The sequence below is a fragment of the Gopherus evgoodei genome, chromosome 10, assembly GCF_007399415.2.
Source record: "Gopherus evgoodei ecotype Sinaloan lineage chromosome 10, rGopEvg1_v1.p, whole genome shotgun sequence".
NCBI lineage: Eukaryota > Metazoa > Chordata > Testudines > Testudinidae > Gopherus > Gopherus evgoodei.
This window is the reverse complement of record NC_044331.1, coordinates 54279744-54300110: the sequence shown is the minus strand read 5'-3', so window position 1 is coordinate 54300110 and position 20367 is coordinate 54279744. Positions and strand designations below refer to the sequence as shown.

Sequence of the window (20367 nt, the reverse complement as noted above, 5' to 3'; positions counted from 1 at the left end):
TCTTTGTATATTCTGGTGCTGGTGCTGACCATTGCCAGAGGAAACATCCTGGGCTAAGAGAACCCTGGGATGAGCCAGGCTGGTAGTATCTCTGAGAAACTCCAACCCCAACCGATTTGCCTGGCTAGACAAAGTCACTGCACTACAAGTGTAGCTGTGATGCTGTGTGAAAGCAGAGGAAAGTTCTCTAGTAGGACTTCAGAGCCTGGTTCTGTTTTATGCATTTATATTTCAAGTTAAGTCAGTGCTGGTGGGAGCTGCCAGACTGAGAGTCTTGAGCATTAAGTCCTCAGTCTTCAGATGGGCAGCAGCATCCCACCCTGCCCTGGTCTAGATGGGCCACTCTCATTCGGTCTCCATGATTCAGTCTCAGATTGCCAGCAACAGTTCCCATTATGTCCAGTCCTAATTCACTGTACACAGGTCACCAAACAGCTGCCAGAGGTTAGTGACTTTGTCAGTGGTGACTCAAAGGTGAAAGGTTCTGTATTACATTCCCATTCTCAGGATGCCTAGCCAGACTCCTGACCAGGGGCGGTGAGTTATATGGGCTCATGGTGCCCGGGATCCAGCAATATTCAGGGCCTGGGGGCCCAGCTCCACTTATGTTTGGGGCCAGGTCTCTCCCCTGGACCTGCCTGCTGCCCCCACGCGCCTCCCCCAAGTATCCCCTGGCCCCCACTTGGTGCCCCCATGCCTCTCGGGGCCCCAGAGCCTGCAGCTCCACACTGACTCTGCTCTGCTGACTCCCGGCATCAACTGCTGCCGCAGAGTTGCAGGGCAAGCTTCCCTTACCCTGCCCTTCTGCCTCAGACCCTTCCCTTTTCCATGTGACACTCCACCAGCACAGGGACCCCCATGCCCGCAGTCACTGCTCATGCCCCATGCTGGGCAAGGGGCAGCTCCATCCCCCACCCCCAGTGAGGGGCAGCAGCAGGGGAGGAGATGCACATGTGATGTAAGCCCCCCCCCAGTACCCACCATAGGTGAGGCAAGGAGGCTTCCTGGACCTGAACGGGGCCCTAGGAGCACGTACAGTGACAGTGATGTGGGGTAAGTGTGCTGTCAGGGTGTGAGGGGGGCCCCTCCCCTAGAACTCACTGCTGCCAGCAGAGGGAGTCCTTCTCTCTGGCCCCAGCCCTGGGACAGCCTGCCTGCACCCCAAACTCATCCCCAGCCCTGCCACACCCCAGAGCCTGCACCCCCAGCCAGAATACTCACCTCCTGTACCCCAGCCCTCTGCCCTAGCTCTGAGCCTCTCCAATGCCCCAAACCTCTCATCTCCAGCCAGAGCCCTTATCCTCCTGCACCCTAACCCTCTTCCCCAGTCCTGAGCACCCCCTACATCATGAACCCCTCATCCTCAGCCCCACAGCCCTCACCCCACACCTCAACCCTCTGCCCTATCCCTGAGCCCCCTACCACACCCCAAACCCCTCACCCCCTCCTGCACCCCTACCCTTTCCCCAGCCCAGAACCTACACACAAACTCCATCCCAGAGTCTGCACTCCTGTCATGGAGTCCCCAGGCAATGCTCTGGAACTAGTCATTACAAAGACAGTCAGGACTCTGGTGAAGTCTCCTCTCTGTGAGCAGACTGTCTTCAGGGCAAGAAGCTCACACAGCTTCACTTTCCTAGGTCTGATCTTGGAGCATTCAGCATCCTCTGCCTCTCCATGTGCTTCCCACAGCAAGCCCGCCCTGGTGGAGTCCTGGGGAAGTCAGAGGGTCCTGCACCCCCACTTTGCAGTCAGACATGACTCAGACAGCCAGGTTTATTAGATGACAGGAACAGGCCAAAACAGAACTTGTAGGTACAGAGAACAGGACCCCTCAGCCAGGTCCATTTTGGGGGGCAGTGAGCCAGACACCCACGTCTACACTTCCCTCCTCTCAAGCCCCTCCTCCTCTGGGCTTTGTCACTTTCCTGGGTCAGGAGGTCACCTGATTCCTTTGTTCTCCAACACCTTTAGCTATCACCTTGAAGGGGGGGAAGGGCCCAGGCCATTAGTTGCCAGGAGACAGAGTGTCAGCCATTTATGCACACTGGCCCTTTGCTCTGCAACAATTACACCCCCTTATCCCACCACCTAGAGACTTAAGAAATGCATAGGGGAAACTGAGGCACCCCTACAGTATTCAGTGAGAACAGTCTCACTTTGTCACAACCCCTCACCCCCACCCCCTGCCCCATCTCAGAGCCTAAACCTAAACTCCATCCCAGAGCTCAACCTCTCACTCCTTCTGCACCCAAACTCCCTCCCAGAGCCAGCACCCCTCCTGCACCCTAATCCCCAGCTCCATCCCAGGGCCTGCACCCCAGACCTCTTTCCTCCACCAAAGCTCCCTCCCAGAGCCTTGGGCAGGTGGTGGGGGGAGAGTTTGGGGGGGGAAGAGTTTTCAGGGGGTCAAGTTCTGGGCACCACCAAAGTTTCTACCAACCTGCCACCCCTCCTCCTGACCTAGGCTGGAGCAGAACCCGAGACATAGAGGTGAAAGGCATCGTATCCATATCCAGCCCCTTTCCCCATGTTCCTTTCCAGCTCCATGGGCAACATGCTGACTTCCCCAGTACAGACAAGCAATACAATATTCCAAGGCTGCAGGGCACAGGGAAGGATTTCAGCAAGATATGGGCACTGTTGTGATTTTAATTGTGACACCCTGAGGAAATGTTGAGTTGTGTGGACTCCCCTGAGTAGTGGAGTGTCCAGTGACAACACTCACTGTTGTATTAGTGCCAGTTTCAGAGTAATCTGGAAATAGAAGAGATTAGAGATGATGGACCATATTTTATCATGATATGCAAAGAACTATCACCCCTAGAGGTAGATGTAAGTAAAAAGCCACAATCTAGTTCTCATTAAAATCAATAAAAAGAGTCCCAATTGCATCAGGCCTGAAACAGTGCATGCTCAGCACCTCAGCAACACCTCACATTAGGATGCAGCATTGTAGCACTCTTACTTGGTTTCCCTTTTATGATCCTCAGACCTGGAGCTAAGGTCAACATTCCCTCAGATATGGCTCACTCTTTCAAGGTTTGCTGGGTTTGGCAGGGGAACAAGGCCCGCTCATTTCTCTGGGTTTCAGGGTCCCTGTAGGAAGTGGTTGAAATCTCTTCTGACCCCTTGCTGCTTCCTTGACCTGCTTCCTACCATGGCCCTTTGCAGGTGATTCCTCAGACTCAGGTCCTGTGATCCTCTCTTCCTAGAGGTCCAGCATTGCTTCTCATCACTCTGCTGCTGAAGGGTGTCACTTTCAGTGGCTTCACAGCCTCCTGGAACACCTTCACTCCTTCTACCTTCTCCCTTCAGGGCCAGACCCAGGATATAAAATCCCTACTGCAGCTCTTCTCTCTCAGTTCTCCCCTATTGGCCCTTCCTTTACAGCAATCCTTCAATCTGTTTCTTCCCAGCTGGGTCTAATCCTTAATTCCTTCTATTGCCTGGAGGTGTCAGAACAGGCTAATTGGACTCTTGGTCTCCCCTTAGCCCTGTCACTACCAGTGTGGGGTTTGTACACACAAGACCCATCACAGAGCCCTACAAGCAAGAAGGCTGATTTTTTGGCTTGTGGTTCCTCTGGACTGGGCTTGACAAACTCCTGACCTGACCTGGTGGATCCCATGATATAAGAACATAAGAGCTGCCAGACCAGGTCAGACCATAGTCACTCTTGCCCATTATTGTCTCCAACAATAACCTGAACCAGAGCTTCAAAGGGAGTGTACAGAACAAGGCAATTATGGAGTGATCCTGCCCTCTCTTCCCTTCTCAGCTGCTGGTAATCAGAGGTTATGAGATGCCCAGAGCATAAGAACATAAGAACAGCTCTGCTGGGTCAGACCAAAAGTCCATCAAGCCCAGTATCCTGTCTTCAAACAGCAGCCAATGCCAGGTGCTTCAGAGGGAATTAACAGAACAGATAATCATCAAGTGAACCATCCCCTGTCACCCATTCCCAGATTCTGGCAAACAAAGGATAGGGACACCATCCCTGGCCATGCTGGTTTATAGCCACTGATGGACCTATCCTCCCTGAAGTTATCTAGTTCTTTTTTGAACCCCGTTATAGTCTTCGCCTTCACAAACATCCTCTGGCAAAGAGTTCCACAGGTTGACTGTGCCTTGTGTTAAGAAGTACTTCCTTTTCTTTGTTTTAAACCTGCTGCCTATTAATTTCATTTGATGACCCCAGTACTTGTGTTATGAGGAGTAAATAACACTTCCTTATTTACTTTCTCCACACCAGTCACAATTTTATAGACCTCTATCCTATCCTCTGTTAGTCATCTCTTTTCTAAGCTGAAATGTCCCAGTTGTATTAATCTCTCCTCATACAGAAGCTGTTCCATACCGCTAAGCATTTTTGTTGCCCTTTTCAGAACCTTTTCCAATTCCAATATATCTTTTATGAGATGGGGTGACCACATCTGCACACAGTATTCATGCTATGGGTGTACCATGCATTTATATAGAGGCACTGATATTTTCTGTCTTCTTAACTTTCACTTTCCTATTGATTCCCAACATTCTGGTAGCCTTTTTGACTGCTGCTGCACATTGAGTGGATGTTTTCAGAGGACTATCCACAAACTCCAAGATCTCTTTCTTGAGTGCTAATAGCTAATTTAGACCCCATCATTTTTTATCTATAGCCGAGATTCTGTTTTCCAATGTACATTATTTTGCATTTATCAGCATTGAATTTCATCTGCCATTTTGTTGCCCAGACACTCAGTTTTGTGAGGTCCCTTTGTAACGCTTCACAGTCTGCTTTGGACTTAACTATCTTGAGTAGTTTTGTATCATCTTCAGATTTTGTCACCTCACTGTTTCCAGGTAATTTATGAATATGTTGAACAGTACTGGTCCCAGTACAGACCCCTAGGGGACACCACTATTTACCTCTCTCCACTCTGAAAGCATGGGGCTGCATCCCTGAGCATCTTGCCTAATAGCCATTGATAGACCTCTCCTCCATGAACTTATCTAGCTCTTTTTTTGAACCCATTTATACTTTTGGCCATCACAACATCTTCAGCTTCAGATTCTGCAGAATGAAATTTTTCACTGAAAGACAATTAAAAGCCCTTATAGTAGTGAAAAAACATTACAAATGTGAACCAGTGTTGGAGACAACAGCTTTGAGAGTTTTGAGCCATCTCAGTGGTCTGTTGACTCTGAAGCATAACAAACACCTTTAGAGACCAGAATTCCTGATAACTTACATAGACTGTTGTACACACAAATTGTATATTTGTAATTTGCATATTTAATTACTTTAATTGCATAGGCAAATAGCCAAATAAAAGTCAGAAATGGTAATGTTCTTGATAGTGCCCTTCAACTTGTATTCCTCATAAAGCGATTCCAAAATCTGCTGTAAATTTATTAACAGTTTAGTTGCTATGAAAAGGCCATTTCCCCTTGATCTTTGTGCACACCTCTCTTGGTCATCCCTGGCAGAACCACTGTAAACTGAGAGACCTAACTTTGTAGCCCCAACCCAGCAAACACCATTAAAAATCCTGAAATGTTGCTTCCTACACAGACTGAATTTGACATACATCCTGTCGACTCCCAAAGGGTGAAGGGGGTAGAGAGAGGCAGTAGACGTGTTACATTCATTTTTTGCATTGAGTCTCTCCTTAGAAGTCTATAGGTTTTTTCTTTTTCCAAAGATGCTTATGTAACAAAACAACACGGGGCTAGATGATCAAATGGTCCCTAGAAGCCTTACAGTCTAGGAATCTATGAGGGATTGAAATTTCTCAACAAGCAGATACAGGGCAGCTTGAGAAGTTCAAGTGCAGTAAATCTCCCAGCAGGATGGAACTACCCAAGGGAACTGAAGAAAAACAAAGGTGCATGAGATGGGCCAAATTATCCTCATTTACAGCCAGCTCACCCTAGTGCCTTGGAATCCTTCCTGGTTTAAGAGGGCCCCATGGGCTCTGCTAAGAGACCCTTGTGTGCTACCCTCTGGGACAAAGAGGCTAGCTTCTGTAATTCTCCAGGGCAGCAAAGGGAGTGTTCTGCCCCACACGCAGACCAGTCAGAGCCGGGGGAGTTGGCTGACCACCATAGGAAAGGCTCAGGAGGGTGTCCCTTGGAACATTTCCTTTGACATTAGAGTTTAGTGATTTTTACAGCCCCCTGCTGTTCCCTTGGTAGCGCTGCAGAACGGGGCCTTGCGCTAGCCGGGGGAGCTGGGGGCTTGGCGATTGGGGAGGGGGCGGTGGGTGCTCCGGGGGGGTTGTGTCGGATCAGGCTTGGTGCCTGTGGGCTGCTCCCAGACCCGCTGTCTTGCTGTCCTGCCAGGCACAGTGGCACGGGATGTGCTCGCCTGCTCCGGGGTCCCAGGACTGGAGGCCGGGCTGTGCTCCGTGTCTCAGGCCGGTCCCATTGGGAAGGCGATAGCTGCCCAGTCCCGTAACGCCCGCCCCGCCTGAGGTCCCTCGCCCCGGATAAGATCAGGGCCGGCCCAGCCGGAGCCAGGGGGAGGGCGGCTGCCACAGCTATAAAGGGGGCGGCAGTGGCGAGCGGACCCGGACAGCCAACCTAGCGCAGACCCCCGGCCGCCGCCATGCTGACCGAGGACGAGAAGCATCTGATCGAACATGTGTGGGAGAAGGTGCTGGAGCACCAGGAGGACTTTGGGGCCGAGGCCCTGGAGAGGTAGGGCCGGGGGCAGGCTGCCCGGGCGCAGGGTGCAGGGAGGAAACCAGCGCAGGCACAACTTGGAAATGACCCAGCTGCGCTGCTGGACCGAGCTGCTGGGGGCACCTGGGCAGGAGGGCGCGGGGTATCCCTGCCGGCCGGCGCGCGGCTCCCATGGCCCCCAGGTTGGGGGACTTTGGGATTCACTGTCTCTGACCTCCCTCCCCCGCAGGATGTTCTGCGTCTACCCCTCCACCAAGACCTACTTCCCCCACTTCGACCTGCACCATGACTCCGAACAGATCCGCCACCACGGCAAGAAGGTGGTGGGCGCCCTGGGGGACGCCGTGCGGCACTTGGACAACCTCAGCGCGACGCTCTCCGAGCTCAGCAACCTGCACGCCTACAACTTGCGCGTGGACCCGGTCAACTTCAAGGCAAGTGCAGGCTAGGGCCGGGGAGAGTTCCCGGTGGGTGCGGGATCAGCCCGCCCCGCTTTCCCTTCTCTCCCCAGGGGGGTGCGAGATCAGCCCTCCCCTCTCCCTAGGGGCGCGGGCTGTCCAAGGGGCTGCCGGTTCGGGGCTCCCTGGGGCCGAGGGCTGGCTGCCGCTGACCCAGTGTGCTTTGCTTTGCAGCTGCTGTCACACTGCTTCCAGGTGGTGCTGGGCGTGCACCTGGGCCGCGAGTACACCCCACAGGTGCACGTCGCCTATGACAAGTTCCTGGCCGCCGTCTCCGCGGTGCTGGCCGAGAAGTACCGGTGAGCGGCTGGCTCTGGCAGGTTAGCCACACGTCCTGCTGTGCTCTGACCCAATAAAGATGCCAGCCCCGCATCTCTGTCTCTGCGTCTCATTGGGAGGAGAGGGGGAGGTGGTGTGTGTGTGGGAGGGGGTCCTCAGCTCTGCCCCTACATGTAAGTCACTGGGGTCTGGATTCTGTGAAACTGCCGGGTCTGATAAACTCCTCAGTGAGACCTGTCAAGGGCACAGGTGCTGGAACTAGGGGTGCTCCCGCACCCCCGGACTAAAGTGGTTTCCATCCTATACAGGATTTACAGTTTGATTCAATGGCTCCCAGCACTGCTGGCCAAGGGTTTAACTAACACCTGTCCTAAGCGCCCCGGCTGCTACCACTTAGGGGTTAGTAACTCTTCCCACTGTCATAAGAAAATCGCCTCCCTAACCTCAGAGTAGAGGTCTATGAGAAATAATACAGTGGCACAGGAAAGATAAGTTGAGCTGGGGTTACAGCCCAGGAGAAAACATGGCCACTTGGCCCAGCAAACAATGCCCAATACTGTGTGACTGCAGGGATTATTTTATTTTGTTGTTTTCTGCTTCCAGAGGGTGGTGTCACCTTTCCAAAGAGCAATAACTGTGACTTCTTTACTTAGGGACAGGAAAACATACATTTCCCTCCAAACACATTTGATGTAAAACTAAAAGAATGTGCGAAAGGTGTGAGGCAGCTATGGCAAAATGACCCCTCTTTGAGCTGGAAAATTGGCTGTGAGTGTGAGTCAAGGAAACCAAACAAGAAACAAAACCAATGCAGCTTTGGCCAGAAAATAAAATCTTTACTTCTTAACGCATATGTTTTTATCAATAAAAACGTGGCCAACGTTTTTAGAGACACAAGGTGGGGGACGTCTGGTAATATCTTTTATTGGCCCAACTTCTGCTGGTGAGAGAAACATTTTTGAGCTTACCAAGAGCTCTTCTTCTAGGCTGGGAAAGGGACTCAGAGGGTCCCAGCTAAATATAAGTGGAACCAATTGTTTAGCACATGGAGATAACATTTTCAAGCTGAATTGGCCTGTTTTTGTAACAAAGGTTACAAAGTTTTTGTAATCCATCACTTCCGAGGGTGCTTGGAAACAGCTTTTTCTTCTGACTGCTGAGTCTGATGAGGGGACGTGGCCCGGGCTGCCAGCTCCTGTCACCTACCACAACTTTGGGCCCCAGTGGACCAGGGTTAGACTCACAGTAATGATCTAGACGGGGATATAAGGAGAAGGTGAGGCTGCACAATGTCCTTATTGCAATACTAAAGGGGGTCAAGAAGATGAACTAAACTCTCCTAGGAGATGCTAGGGCCACTCCTAGGAATGGGAGGACAATAGTAGCAGAGGGTAGATTAAGTACACATGGGCTTGGGCTTCTCTACTCCAAAACGGACTGGGAGAATCAACAAGAAAAATACAGAGGAGGTGACTCTGGGAACACCAGTGCCATGTCAGAGTGTGGGAGCACCTCATGCTGCAGGGTGTGCTTTTATCAGCCGGAACATGTAAACAGCTGGTGGGCATGCTGAGGTGAGAGCGGGAACAGGCTTTGTGGTGAAAGCAGGGCCTGGGGGGCCAGGAGACAGAGCTTCTAACTCTGACTGTGTGCAACCTGGGGCAAGTCACTAAGGGCCCAGTCCTGGACACTGGAGTCTCTAGCCACACTCCCATAGACATCAGGAGCTGGATTGATTCTCTAATCTCCCTCTGCCTCCTGCTTCTTCATCTTCAAAATAGAACTAACATGCCTCACCTACTTGGCTGGGGAGGAGGGTGTGCAGTGGGGAGGCTGAATTTTTTACTTTGAGATCCTTGAGCCGTATTATCTTCTAGGGACAGAATTAGGGCCTATCTTCAATTGTCACTATCACTTAGCACTTGTCTTTAGATCTGCAGAATGGGCTGAATTGTGGTACATAACTTTCCATACTGGAGCTGCACCACATGGGAAGTTTGAGTCCCATAATTCAGAGACTCAGACATATTACCCACTGTGCAGGCCTAACTGTTCTCAGACTGGTGACTGTCTGGGACAAACCAGGACTGGTTACCCTGGGTCAAATCATGACTGCTCTGAAGCCTCCGCTTTTGCTCCAACCAAGACAGCTGGACTGAGGAAGGATGGCTTCCATTTTTTAGAAGAAAAGCCCCGAGGCTCTCTACTTAGCACCCATGTCCTGCATTAAATCTCCATTTAAAATGAGCCGTGCCACATTAGGTGCACATGCTGTGTGCACACCAGTCTCTCCCTTTGGGAGTTTTTGGTGCTCTGGCTCAGCCAGAACCCTAGGGAAATGCTCTGCGTTCTTTATCTATCATCACCAAACATGTATGCAAGCCCGTGAGACAGGGAGGGGATGCATGCATGAATGGGGGACAGGGTTTTTGGGGTGGCAGTGTTTGTAAGTGTGTGTTTGTGTGTAGATGAAGTGTGATTGTGGGTTTTGTATATGGTGAGCATGGGGGAGTGGTGTGTGACCCTGCATTGTAGGGGGGCAGTGTGACTGAGGGGACAGTACATGGAGGGGTACTGTGTAGGAGGGGACTGTATGAGGGGCAGTGTGTGGTGCAGCAGTGGAGGGGCAGGGTGTATAGAAGAGCAGAATGTTGGGGGGCAGTGTGTATGAAAGGGCTGTGTGCATGGGGGCAGTATATATGAGGGAGCAGTGCATGAGGATGGGCTGTGTGGGGGACTGTATGTGAGGGGTCAACATGCGGGAGCAGTGTGTATGAAGGGACGTGTTGGGGGGCAGTGTATATGAAAGAGCTGTGTGTCTGTGTGTCTGTGTGTAAAGTGTGTATGAAGGCACAGTGTGGGTGGACATGTATCTGAAGGGGCAGTGTATATGAAGTGGCAGTGTCTGGGGGCAATATGTATTAGGTGGGGCATTATGTAGAGGGGCACTGTGGGGGCAGTGTGTATGGGGGGACATTGTATGGAGCAGTGGTGGGGGGCAGAGTGTATAAAGAATCATAGTGTTAAGGGGCAGTGTTTATGAGGGAATAGTATGTGAGGAGGGGCTCAGTGTGGGAGGCAGTATGTGTGAGGGGACCATGTATATGAAGGGACAGTGTGGTGGCAGTGTGTAGGAGTGGCACTGTGTGTGTGGTGCTCTTTGTGGGGCTGTGTGTATGAGGAAGAAGTGTGTGGAGCAATGCATATGAGGGAGTAGTGTGTGGGGAGGAGCTGTTTGAGGGGTCAGTGTATGGAAGATCAGTGTGTGTGTGTAGGGGTAGGGCGTGGGGGCAGTGTGTACGAAAGGGCAGAGTGTGTGATGGGGCAGTGTGTGTAAGGGGACAGTGTGTACGTGGAGGGGTAGGGTGTGGGGGGGCAGTGTATGAAAGGGCAGCATATGAGGGAGCAATGTGTGTGTGGAGGGGTAGGGTGTGGGGGGGCAGTGTATGAAAGGGCAGCATGTGAGGGAGCAATGTGTGTGTGGAGGGGTAGGGTGTGGGGGCAGTGTGTACCAAAGGGCAGAGCATGTGAGGAGGCAGTTGGGGGGGCAGTGTGTCCGAAAGGGCAGAGCGTGTGAGGGGGCAGTGTGTGTGTGGAGAGGTAGAGTGTGTGGGGGCAGTGTGTATGAAAGGGCAGTGTGTGTGAGGGGAAGTGTGTGTGTGGAGGGGCAGGGTGTGGGGGCCACTGTGTATGAAAAGGCAGAGTGTGTGTGGAGGGGTCAGTGTGTATGAACAGGAAGTATGTGTGGGGGCAGTGTGTATGAAGGAGCAGCATAGGAGGCAGTGAGTGGATGGGAAGTGAGTGAAGAAGTAGTGTATATGAGGGGGCAGTGCATGGGGCAGTTTGTATGAAGGGACAGTGGGAGGGCACATGTAGGGGGCAGTATGTATGAACCAGCAGTGTATGAGGAGCATTGTCTGTGTTATAGGGCAATGTGTGTGAGGAGGTAGTGTGGGGAAGCATGTGGGGGGCAGTGAATATGAAGGGGCAGTGTGTGTGTGTAAAATATATATGATGGTGCATCATCGGGTTGGCAGTGTGTGTGGAGGGTCTGGGTCGAGGGCTGTGGGGGCAGCGTGTGGGGAGTGGTGTGTATGAAGCAGCAGTGCCTGGGGGCAATGTGTGTGAGGGGGAGCATGTATGAGGGAACAGTGTGTGGAGGGGCAGTGTGTATGAAAGGGCAGTGTGGGGATGTGTGTATGGGGAAAGTCTGTATGAGGGAGCAGTATGTGAGGAGGAGGTGTAGGGTGGCACAGTGGAATAAGAGAGAAGGTCCTCTCATGGATCAGCAACTGATTAAAAGATAGGAAATGAAGGGTAGGAATAAATGGTCATTTTTCACAATGGAGCGGGGTACATGGGGTGGGGGCAGGGATCTGTACTGGGATCAGTGCTGTTCAACAGACTCATACACTATCTGGGGAAAGGAGTAAACAGTGAAGTGGCAAAGTTTGCAGATGACACAAAACTATTCAAGATAGTTAAGTCCAAGGCTAGCTGTGAAGAGTTACGAAAGGATCCATAGAGGCTGGAGGTGCTGGGGCACCCCCCTGCTTGAAGTGGTTTTCATCATACACAGGGTTTACACTTTGGTTCAGTGGCTCTCAACACCCCCACGATATATATTGTTCCAGCTTCCCTGAAGGGATTTCACAAAATTGGGTGACGGGGTAGATGAACAAAATGGCAGATGTTAATAGGTGCAAAGGAATGTACACTGGAAAACACAATCCCAACTATCCATACAGAATGATGGGCTACATTAACTGTTACCAGTGCAGAAAGAGATATTGGAGTCATTGTGGATAGTTCTCTGAAAGGTACTGCTCAATGTGCAGCAGCAGTCAAAAAAGCAAACAGTGTTAGGAATCATTAGCAAAGGGATAGATAATAAAACAGAAAAGATCATATTGCCTCTATATAAATCCTGAATACTGTGCGCAGTTCTGGTAACCTCATCTAAAAAAAGTTTAGAATTTGAAAAAGTATAGAGAAGGACAACAAAAATGATGAGAGATATTGAACAGCTTCCGTATGAGGAGTGATTGAAAAGCCTGGGACTTTTCAGTTTAGAAGAGACAAGGGGGGGGTGTGTGTGTGATAGAACACCATAAAATCAAGAGTGGTGTGGAGAAGGTAAAGAAGGAAGTCTGATTTACCCCTTCACATAACACACAAAACAGAGATCACCCAATGAAATTAACAGGCAGCAGGTTTAAACCAAACATAGGGAATTACTTCTTCACACAAGGAACAATCAAACTGTGGAATTCTTTGCTGGGGATGTTGTGAAGGCCGAGACAATAAGTGGATTAAAAAAATAATTGGAGAATTCCATGGAGGACAGGTCCATCAACCCCTATTAGCCAAGATGCCCATGGATGCAACCTCTTGCTCTGGGTGTCCCTAAACCTCTAACTGCCAGAGGACAGGAGTGGAGAGGACAGAGGATGGATCACTCAATAATTGTCCTGCTCTATTCACTCCTTCTGGCACTGGCCACTATCAGAAGACAAAATACTGCGATAGATGGACCACTGGATCCAGCATGCCCATTCTAGCAGGGGCCAGTGTGTGCGAAGGGGCCAGGTGGGATAGTGCGTTTCCGGGGTAAATGTATAGGAGGGGGCAGTATGGGGAGCACTTTGTGGGGGAACTGCCCCCTGAGTAGCGCTAGCGTGGGCCACCCCTCCCAGCCCGTGATCTCTGCCGGACGCAGCAGACACTGGCAGGGAAAAGGCGGCGGAGGATTCAGGGAGCAGGCTAAGATACTCTCGGCTGAGACTTGTTTCTCTCGTTTTGTCTGTAGTTCAAGGAGGCGTCCGGGGCCACCCAAGCAGACCCGCCGCCTCATGCTGCCTCTACGGGCAGAGCCCCACAACGGGCTCCATGGGCGACCCCAGGATGCCCACCATAGGCGCCGGCCAAGGCGGAGGAGCCCAGCACTGTGGACAGCTCTCCCCTTAGCCCACTCGGCAGCAGGCCGGGGACAGCGCTGCCGAGTCTGGGGCCTCCCCGCGGAATCGCTCAGCTCTTGGGGCTTTCAGAGCCCAGGGGCTACTGGTGGCTCCAGCATGAGGGACATGCGCCTGCCCCTTCGCTTTGCTCTCCCTGGTGCGCCCCCAGGGGGACAGGCCCCCTCTTTCTTGCGCAGGGGGCTGTGAAGTGCCCGGGGGCCCAGTGCCTCCTGCTGGGCATCCTGTAGGCAGCACAGCTCAGCGGGCCCCTGGCAGGCCCGGTGCCAACCAATAGGAGAGGCGGGGCGGGCCGCGGGACGGGATATAAGGGTGGCCTCGGCTGCAGGCTGGTACCCTGGAGGGACTGGTGCTGCGGAGCCGGAACCATGGTGCTGACCGCGGGTGACAAGGCCAACGTGAGGACTGTGTGGGCCAAGGTGGGCAGCCACCTGGAGGACTATGGCTCCGAGGCCCTGGAGAGGTAACAGCCGCTGCGCCCTGCCCCGCCTGCGCCCGGCCAGCCCCCCCCCTTAACCCACCTTGTTCTTTGCAGGCTGTTCACCGTCTACCCCTCCACCAAGACCTACTTCCCCCACTTCGACCTGCACCACGACTCCGCCCAGATCCGGGCCCACGGCAAGAAGGTGCTGAGCGCCCTGGGGGAAGCCGTGAACCACATCGATGACATCCCCGCGGCTCTCAGCAAACTGAGCGACCTGCACGCCCAGACCCTGCGCGTGGATCCCGTCAACTTCAAAGTGAGTGACCGGCAGAAATGCTTCCCCCCCACGTCCCCCTCCTCGAGCCCGCTGCTCCCCCCTCCCCCGGGGCGCTCCCCAACCTCCCTCCTGTGCAGCGCCCGCAGCCCTTACTGACCCTGTGCACCCGCCCCGGGGCGGACCGCTGGGTTATGGGGCCGCCCAATGACTGAACAGGGCCGGGAGGACGGTGCCGGGCTAGCTGAGCCCAGTTCGGGCAGCTGGGTGGCCCCTCCTGCGCAGCCGGTTCCCAGCTTTTCTCACTCGCGCGCCTTGTCTTCCAGCTGCTGAGCCTGTGCGTGGTGGTGGTCGTGGGCCGCAACAACCCCAGCGTCCTTACCCCTGAGGTCCACGTCTCCCTGGACAAGTTCCTGAGCGCTGTGTCCACCGCGCTGACCGCCAAGTACCGTTAGGCGGCGGCCTCGGCCAGGCTGGCCTCCGCCAGCCTCTGTGCGCAGCCAAGCAGCCCAATGATCTGAAATAAAACCTGCTGCCTTGCGCTCCACGTGTGCTGTCCTGCTCTCTCCTTGCGCCGCACGGGGCTGGGACTGGAGGGCGCGAGCTGCAGGGGGCAGCTGGGCCGGGTGACAGCAGCGGGTGGGTCCCGGCAGCACCCCACTCAGGACAGTCCCGGGGCGGCCGGGCGGGGACCCCATCCTGGGGGACCTGCACCTGGGTGTTGCAAAGGCCACATCTCTGCTGCGCTTCCCAGCCAGCGTCCCCTATAGTATAGTGGAGGTGCTAAGAGCCATTAATCCAAACTGTAAACCCCATATATAAAGGAAACCACTTCAAGACAGGGGTGCGACAGCTCCCCTAGTCCCAGCATCTATGGTGAGGGGCCTAGGAAAATCTGTCTGGGGGCCTCGGCTCTCTCCCTTCTTGCAAGGTACTGGGTCCTCTGGTTTTCTTCACCCTTGGGACCTCACCCAGGGGTGGGCTGGCAAAGGGATGCGGACCCCACCCGGGGCAAGCTGGTGGGGGACAGGGACCCCATCCAGGGGAGGCTGGCAGGGGGACAGGCAACCCACCTGGGGGCAGGCTGGCAGGGGATGGGGAACCCACCTGGGGTTGGGCTGGCAGGGACCCCATCCGGGGGTGGGCTGGCAGGTGCATAGCATGTGCCCTGTCTGGAGCCTCTGCACTATGACTCCCTGGGATCAGGTAGAAGCCAATGAAGACTGAGAGGGGTGAACAGGCCCCTGGGGAAGGCTGTGGGGCAATTGCATGGCCCAGGAGCTCCCTGCACCAATCCCCTGGCCCTTCCCTTGCAGGCAGGAGTCAAACACACCTAAGTCAAACCCCAGCCTGAGCCTCCAGGCCAAGGGTGAGGGGTGCCTGGAAACAGGGAGGAACAAGGTTTAAGCTAGAGCAAAAAGCAAAAGCTTCTGCCAAGCTCCCATCCCCCACCCCCAAGGCAATGGCCTGAGCTCACCCCATGACAGACAGTAAGGATGCCTGGATGCAAACTCAGAATTGTCCCCAGGCCTGGCCTTTGGAAGTCTATGCTTCGGAGGCGAAAGGGATGCTGCCCTCTGCAAGTCTGGCCCCACTGATGTCAGAGGGCACCTATCCCCAGGGGCAATGAGTTCTCTTCAGCCTAGTCACTGGTGCCCAGAGCCAGTGAGCCCCTTCACGAGCAGGAACCCACCAGCTGTCTTATGAAGCTCCTGCAGATTCAGTGAGCTGGAGGCTTCTGCTTGGGATCTCTCTCCAGCATAGCTGGTGGGCACAAGAGCAGTGTGCAGGCACAGGGGGATCAGCAGGTCTCTCCTGCATCCCAAGGGAGGCCAGGGAGAGCCCAGAGAAGGAGGTTCAGGGTTCAAAGGGCATAATGAATAACTGCTATTACAGAAAGCAGTTCATGTACTGCCCAGCAGGGTGCTCCCACCAGCAGTGTCACAGAGAACAAGGCAACCCTCAATATGTATGCAGGGAAGGACCCCAGAACTTACAAGGGTTAGGATGGGCCTGCAGAAAGCTTAAGTACCTTGCAACAGCTCCAGACCCTGTGAGCACTGCATCTGTGAGCAAGGAGCTCATAAGGAACTGTACCTTCAAACTTCATGATGGTAAGCACAGTGTATAAAACTTCAGTGCCTGGCATGAAGTGCCTAATGGGAGGCTATGTAAGAAACCTGAAGATGGCAGAGCATGGAGAATCTGAGTGTCAGCCATCTAGTTTTCTATCCAAGTATTCATGTACTGCAGGGATATTTGCCCACATGCACATAGGAAGCCTGTGCTGTGCCCTGCCTGTGTGACCCAGGGCAAGTCACATATTAACCTCTCTTGGCCTTGCTGTCCAGCAACAGGAAATCAGCAGCTCCCACTGCACCCAACAGAAGATGCAAATGTCCAATGGAAAATGTCCTTTGCTTCAGTTTTCCCTGTCTCTAAAATGGGGATAATAACATTTCCACTCCATGTGCTTCCCGAGCATCAGGGGGAAAGTGCTGTATAACCGGCTGCTTTTTCTTCTTCTTCTTGTGCTGAGCTTATAATAGTTGTGTCCTGTCTGTGGACTCTCGGGTCCTTAGGCAAAGTCCACAGACCATGAAAGCTCAGCAGCAGCAAACTCAGAAGTTATAATATATTCAGAGGAATAATTAACTGTATCAACCCCTCCAGAGTCCAAACAGCAAAACGAAGCCTGTGCATGGCTTTGGTTGGAGGCTGATCTATAAAGTAAGTGTGAAGTAGGAACCACCGGCTGGTTTTGCAAGGTAACCAAGCAAAGTGCCGGAATGTTTAAAATGTGCTAAAAAAATGAAGGTTCCTGCCTGTAAAGTAACCAGAGTTCTGGGAGATGAGACCCATGAACAGGAGGATGCAGAGGCTCTTCTCAGAGAAGAAACGTTCATTTTTCTAAGTCCCATAGTTCATTGACCCTGGATTTCCAAAGGAATGACAGAAGGACCCTCTGTGTTGGGGAGAGGTGGTCAGCTGTTTAAGAAAGGGAAGATATGAGAGAGAGAAACTTTGCTAAATACATTTAAAGTAGCCCAGACCTTTATTCTCCCTTATCTTCAGTTAAACCTATATGCTCTTCCACTGGGGAGGGGAAACGTTTGCAGAGAACTTTCGTGGAAGTAGGTCCAGCAATATCCTGGTGGCCAGGCTTTCTAGTTTTTGTAAAGACATTTTGTGAAGAGGTTCAATGTGGTATTGTGATGGAATGGGGAAATATCTGGGCATGAGCAATCTGCTAAGACCAGCCATGTCCTCTTTCAGTGTCTCTATTAAAGGGAACCACTATAGGCTGCTGCTCCATGGAAGCTCCCCCTTTCAGTTACTTTAGTTTTAACATTCTCTGGGTCAGGGGGTTTGAAGGTAGGTGGGTAGGAGCCATGTGCCAAACCAGCATCATCCTTGCACATTGCTTAGGTGCTGTGTATGAAGCTACCATGACTTTCTAGCTTTCAGTGCTTACACTGTGTAACTTTCAGTGTTTCTATCTTCTGAGAAAAGCCCAGCCCCCTCTCCTATAATATCCAGCACTCACTTGCCCCCACTCCTGCCCTCCCAAATGTGACAGTGAAAATCATGAGCTAAGGGAGACTACAGACAAACATGAAAGGTCACAGGCGGGATGATGAGGGCTTTGTTGTCCAGGAGATATGCTGAGTTTCTGACCATGCCTAGCAGAGAGGCACCAGTAGAGCATCTCCATCTGGATGCTTGCTCTCATGGGCTCTGTGCTCTTGGGTCACAGCATCTAACACTGTTGTTCTGGGGAGATGCAGGTTCTGAATCTCCATTCAGAAGCACTGTGAGGCCTAGATCGGTAAACAGGCAGTAACTGAATTTGGATCAGCAGCACTAGGCAGTGAGGTGCAAACACTCAGCATGGCTCTAAGCCCTGTTATCGGTGCAGCCAGCCAGGGCGTGCCTGGTCTTCTGGGTGTGCAGCGCCTCGCCCGCTGCAAGGGGCCGATAGACAAGCAGCAGGAGCTCACTGCCCAGCCTTCTGGGTTTGGTCAGGAGCCTTTGGCAACGGATAGTCTCCAGGGACTTGATCCTGCTCTGGGCTGAGCGCTCTCTAGGGCAAATGGAAGTGGAGGGTGCTCAGCACCTCCAAGGAGTGCTCAGCAAGATGGTGCCTGAGAGGCGAGAGAACTTTGGCGTGGCTGGTGGTAAGATTGTGCACATTCTCCAAACCGTGACACTGCAAAGATTCCCCTGGTGCTTAGCAGACAGCTGGGCTGCATCCTGCTCCCAGTGAGGACACATCCTCCATTGCAAGCCATGGGAGTAGGATAGGGTGACTAGACAGCAAGTGTAAAAAATCGGGATGGAGTGAGGGGTAATAGGAGCTTATTTAAGAAAAAGACCAAAAAATCAGGACTGTCCCTATAAAATCGGGACATCTGGTCACCCTAGAGCAGGATTAGCCCAGTGTTCGTGCTTGCACTGGACATACTGGTTGTAGAGGCTCCGGGGAATCTGCCAAGACCCCAGGGAACAGCAAGTGTGAAATCCTGGCTTGACTCCACAGAGGCAGAGCTGCAGCTGGGACAGTCCCACCCCCGGCACAGCCCCCAGCACAGAGCAAGGACAGCAGCAGCCCTACGAACAGATTTCATAGGGAGGCAGACAAGATCCTGGAACTGCAATGCCAGAGTGAGAGATACCCGTCGATTCCTTCGGGCCCCTCCAACCTTTCTTCACACCATCCCTCAAACTGAGTCTGTAATAAAGAGATGCTTTATCAGGAAAATGGGGCCTTGAGCTCAGGGGAGGAGGCTCACCATGGCACTCAAGCAGAGTAAAGCAAGAAAGATCCACCTCTGACATCCTACCCCATGCCTCCTGGTACCCCCCATCACAGCACATCCTGGGCTTTGTGGAGATGTGTGAGCCTGGTGGAGAGTGTGTGTCTATGGACAAGGGAGTGTGTGTGGACAGGTGCAGTGTATGTGTGTGGGGAGGCGAGGACATGAGGGATTCCCTCAGAGTGTCAGGGATCATGGACAATGTTTCATCACTGAGTAATGAGGAAACCACTACCTGAATGTGAGATACAACGCAAGATCGTAGACAGCATCCTTCTTCAGAGTGAGTGACCTGCCCCCAGGGCTGCAGTGGAGAGGAACGACAGAGGGACCCAGGGGATCAAACCCCAGACAGTGTGTGTGACCCTGTCCAGGATGGGTTGAATCCCCTCTGCCAGGCATCTGAGGCCTTTGTCTCTGGCCAAACTCTGCCAACACTTGTACAAACAGCTTGTCATACCAATAACTCCCCATTGAACCTAAGAGCATCCATGGAGCTAAGCATGTGCGTGTGCAGGAGGGCATGTGTCTGTGCTTGGAGGGAAGGTACATGTGTGTATAGCAGGGGAGAGACTGTGTGAGTGATGTGGGGCAGTATGTTTATAGGGAGGTATGTATCTGTATTTCTAAGGGGCAATGTGTATAGGGGGCAGGTTAGGTTGCTGCATAATTATGTTGTGTCCATTTATTGTAATATATTATTGCTGATTGTCCAATTTGAGATCCCAGCTATGCCCTGAGCTGCCTTGGGCACAGCAGAACAGAGCTGCTCCTGTGTGTCAGAGAGATGGAGGGCTTTGAAATGTGCCCCTGTACCCATGCGCTGGGCTGCCCACTACAGCTCCGGGCCATGGCTGACAGCTACCTGAGCTCTGGAGGAGCCAGGACCAAATGATATAAAGGCCAGGCTAGGAGCTGCAGCAGGACTCTGAATTGACCCCGACACCACAGGGCACCACCCAGCTTCTCCTATGCTCAGATCAGGTCTGTGAGAGGCAAGATCAACATAGAAGACTGTGGGGGAAGAGAGCTGCCACTGTGGGGGAGGTTTAGGGTCCCTGAGCTGTCTCTCTCCAGGGATGTGCTACCAATAATTTACCAAGAGGCTCCCTTTTGCCTGTGAAAGCCCATGTCCCAGGGTGTGCTGCGGAGACACAGGAAAGGAGGTGGATGATCTGCTTGTTTGCCCATTTTGATAACCTGCTCTCCCATCGGCAAGGAGAAAGGCAGCCCACTGGCAAAGACACTGACTCAGCATCTTCTGCTGGACATGGCCAGGCTCTGTGTACTGAGTGAGCGCAGCGTGCTGCTGGCATCATTACAAAGGCAGACAGGTGGTGGCTGAGCCCAGCCAACCACCGGGTCTCTGACAGTTATTTATGTTTTTTCATCTTTTACCAAAGCTTTGTTTCGTTTTTCCTTTTCTTTGAGGTTTGCAGTTCCTGTGATGAGTAATAACCTTGATGGGTCA

At 52.8% G+C, this 20367-nt stretch overlaps 2 protein-coding genes across 2 annotated transcripts; both read left to right on the top strand.

Annotated features, from left to right (window-relative positions):
- The first annotated feature begins 6525 nt into the window (after positions 1 to 6525).
- Positions 6526 to 7499, top strand: LOC115659120 (hemoglobin D subunit alpha). Its single transcript, XM_030578939.1, has 3 exons — positions 6526 to 6684; positions 6899 to 7103; positions 7302 to 7499. The coding sequence occupies exons 1-3, from the start codon at positions 6593 to 6595 to the stop codon at positions 7428 to 7430; spliced, it is 426 nt and encodes a 141-aa protein (XP_030434799.1). The 5' UTR covers positions 6526 to 6592; the 3' UTR covers positions 7431 to 7499.
- Positions 7500 to 13702: 6203 nt separating this feature from the next.
- On the top strand, positions 13703 to 14626 carry LOC115659118 (hemoglobin subunit alpha-A). Its single transcript, XM_030578934.1, has 3 exons — positions 13703 to 13844; positions 13917 to 14121; positions 14406 to 14626. The coding sequence occupies exons 1-3, from the start codon at positions 13750 to 13752 to the stop codon at positions 14532 to 14534; spliced, it is 429 nt and encodes a 142-aa protein (XP_030434794.1). The 5' UTR covers positions 13703 to 13749; the 3' UTR covers positions 14535 to 14626.
- The last annotated feature ends 5741 nt before the right edge of the window (positions 14627 to 20367 follow it).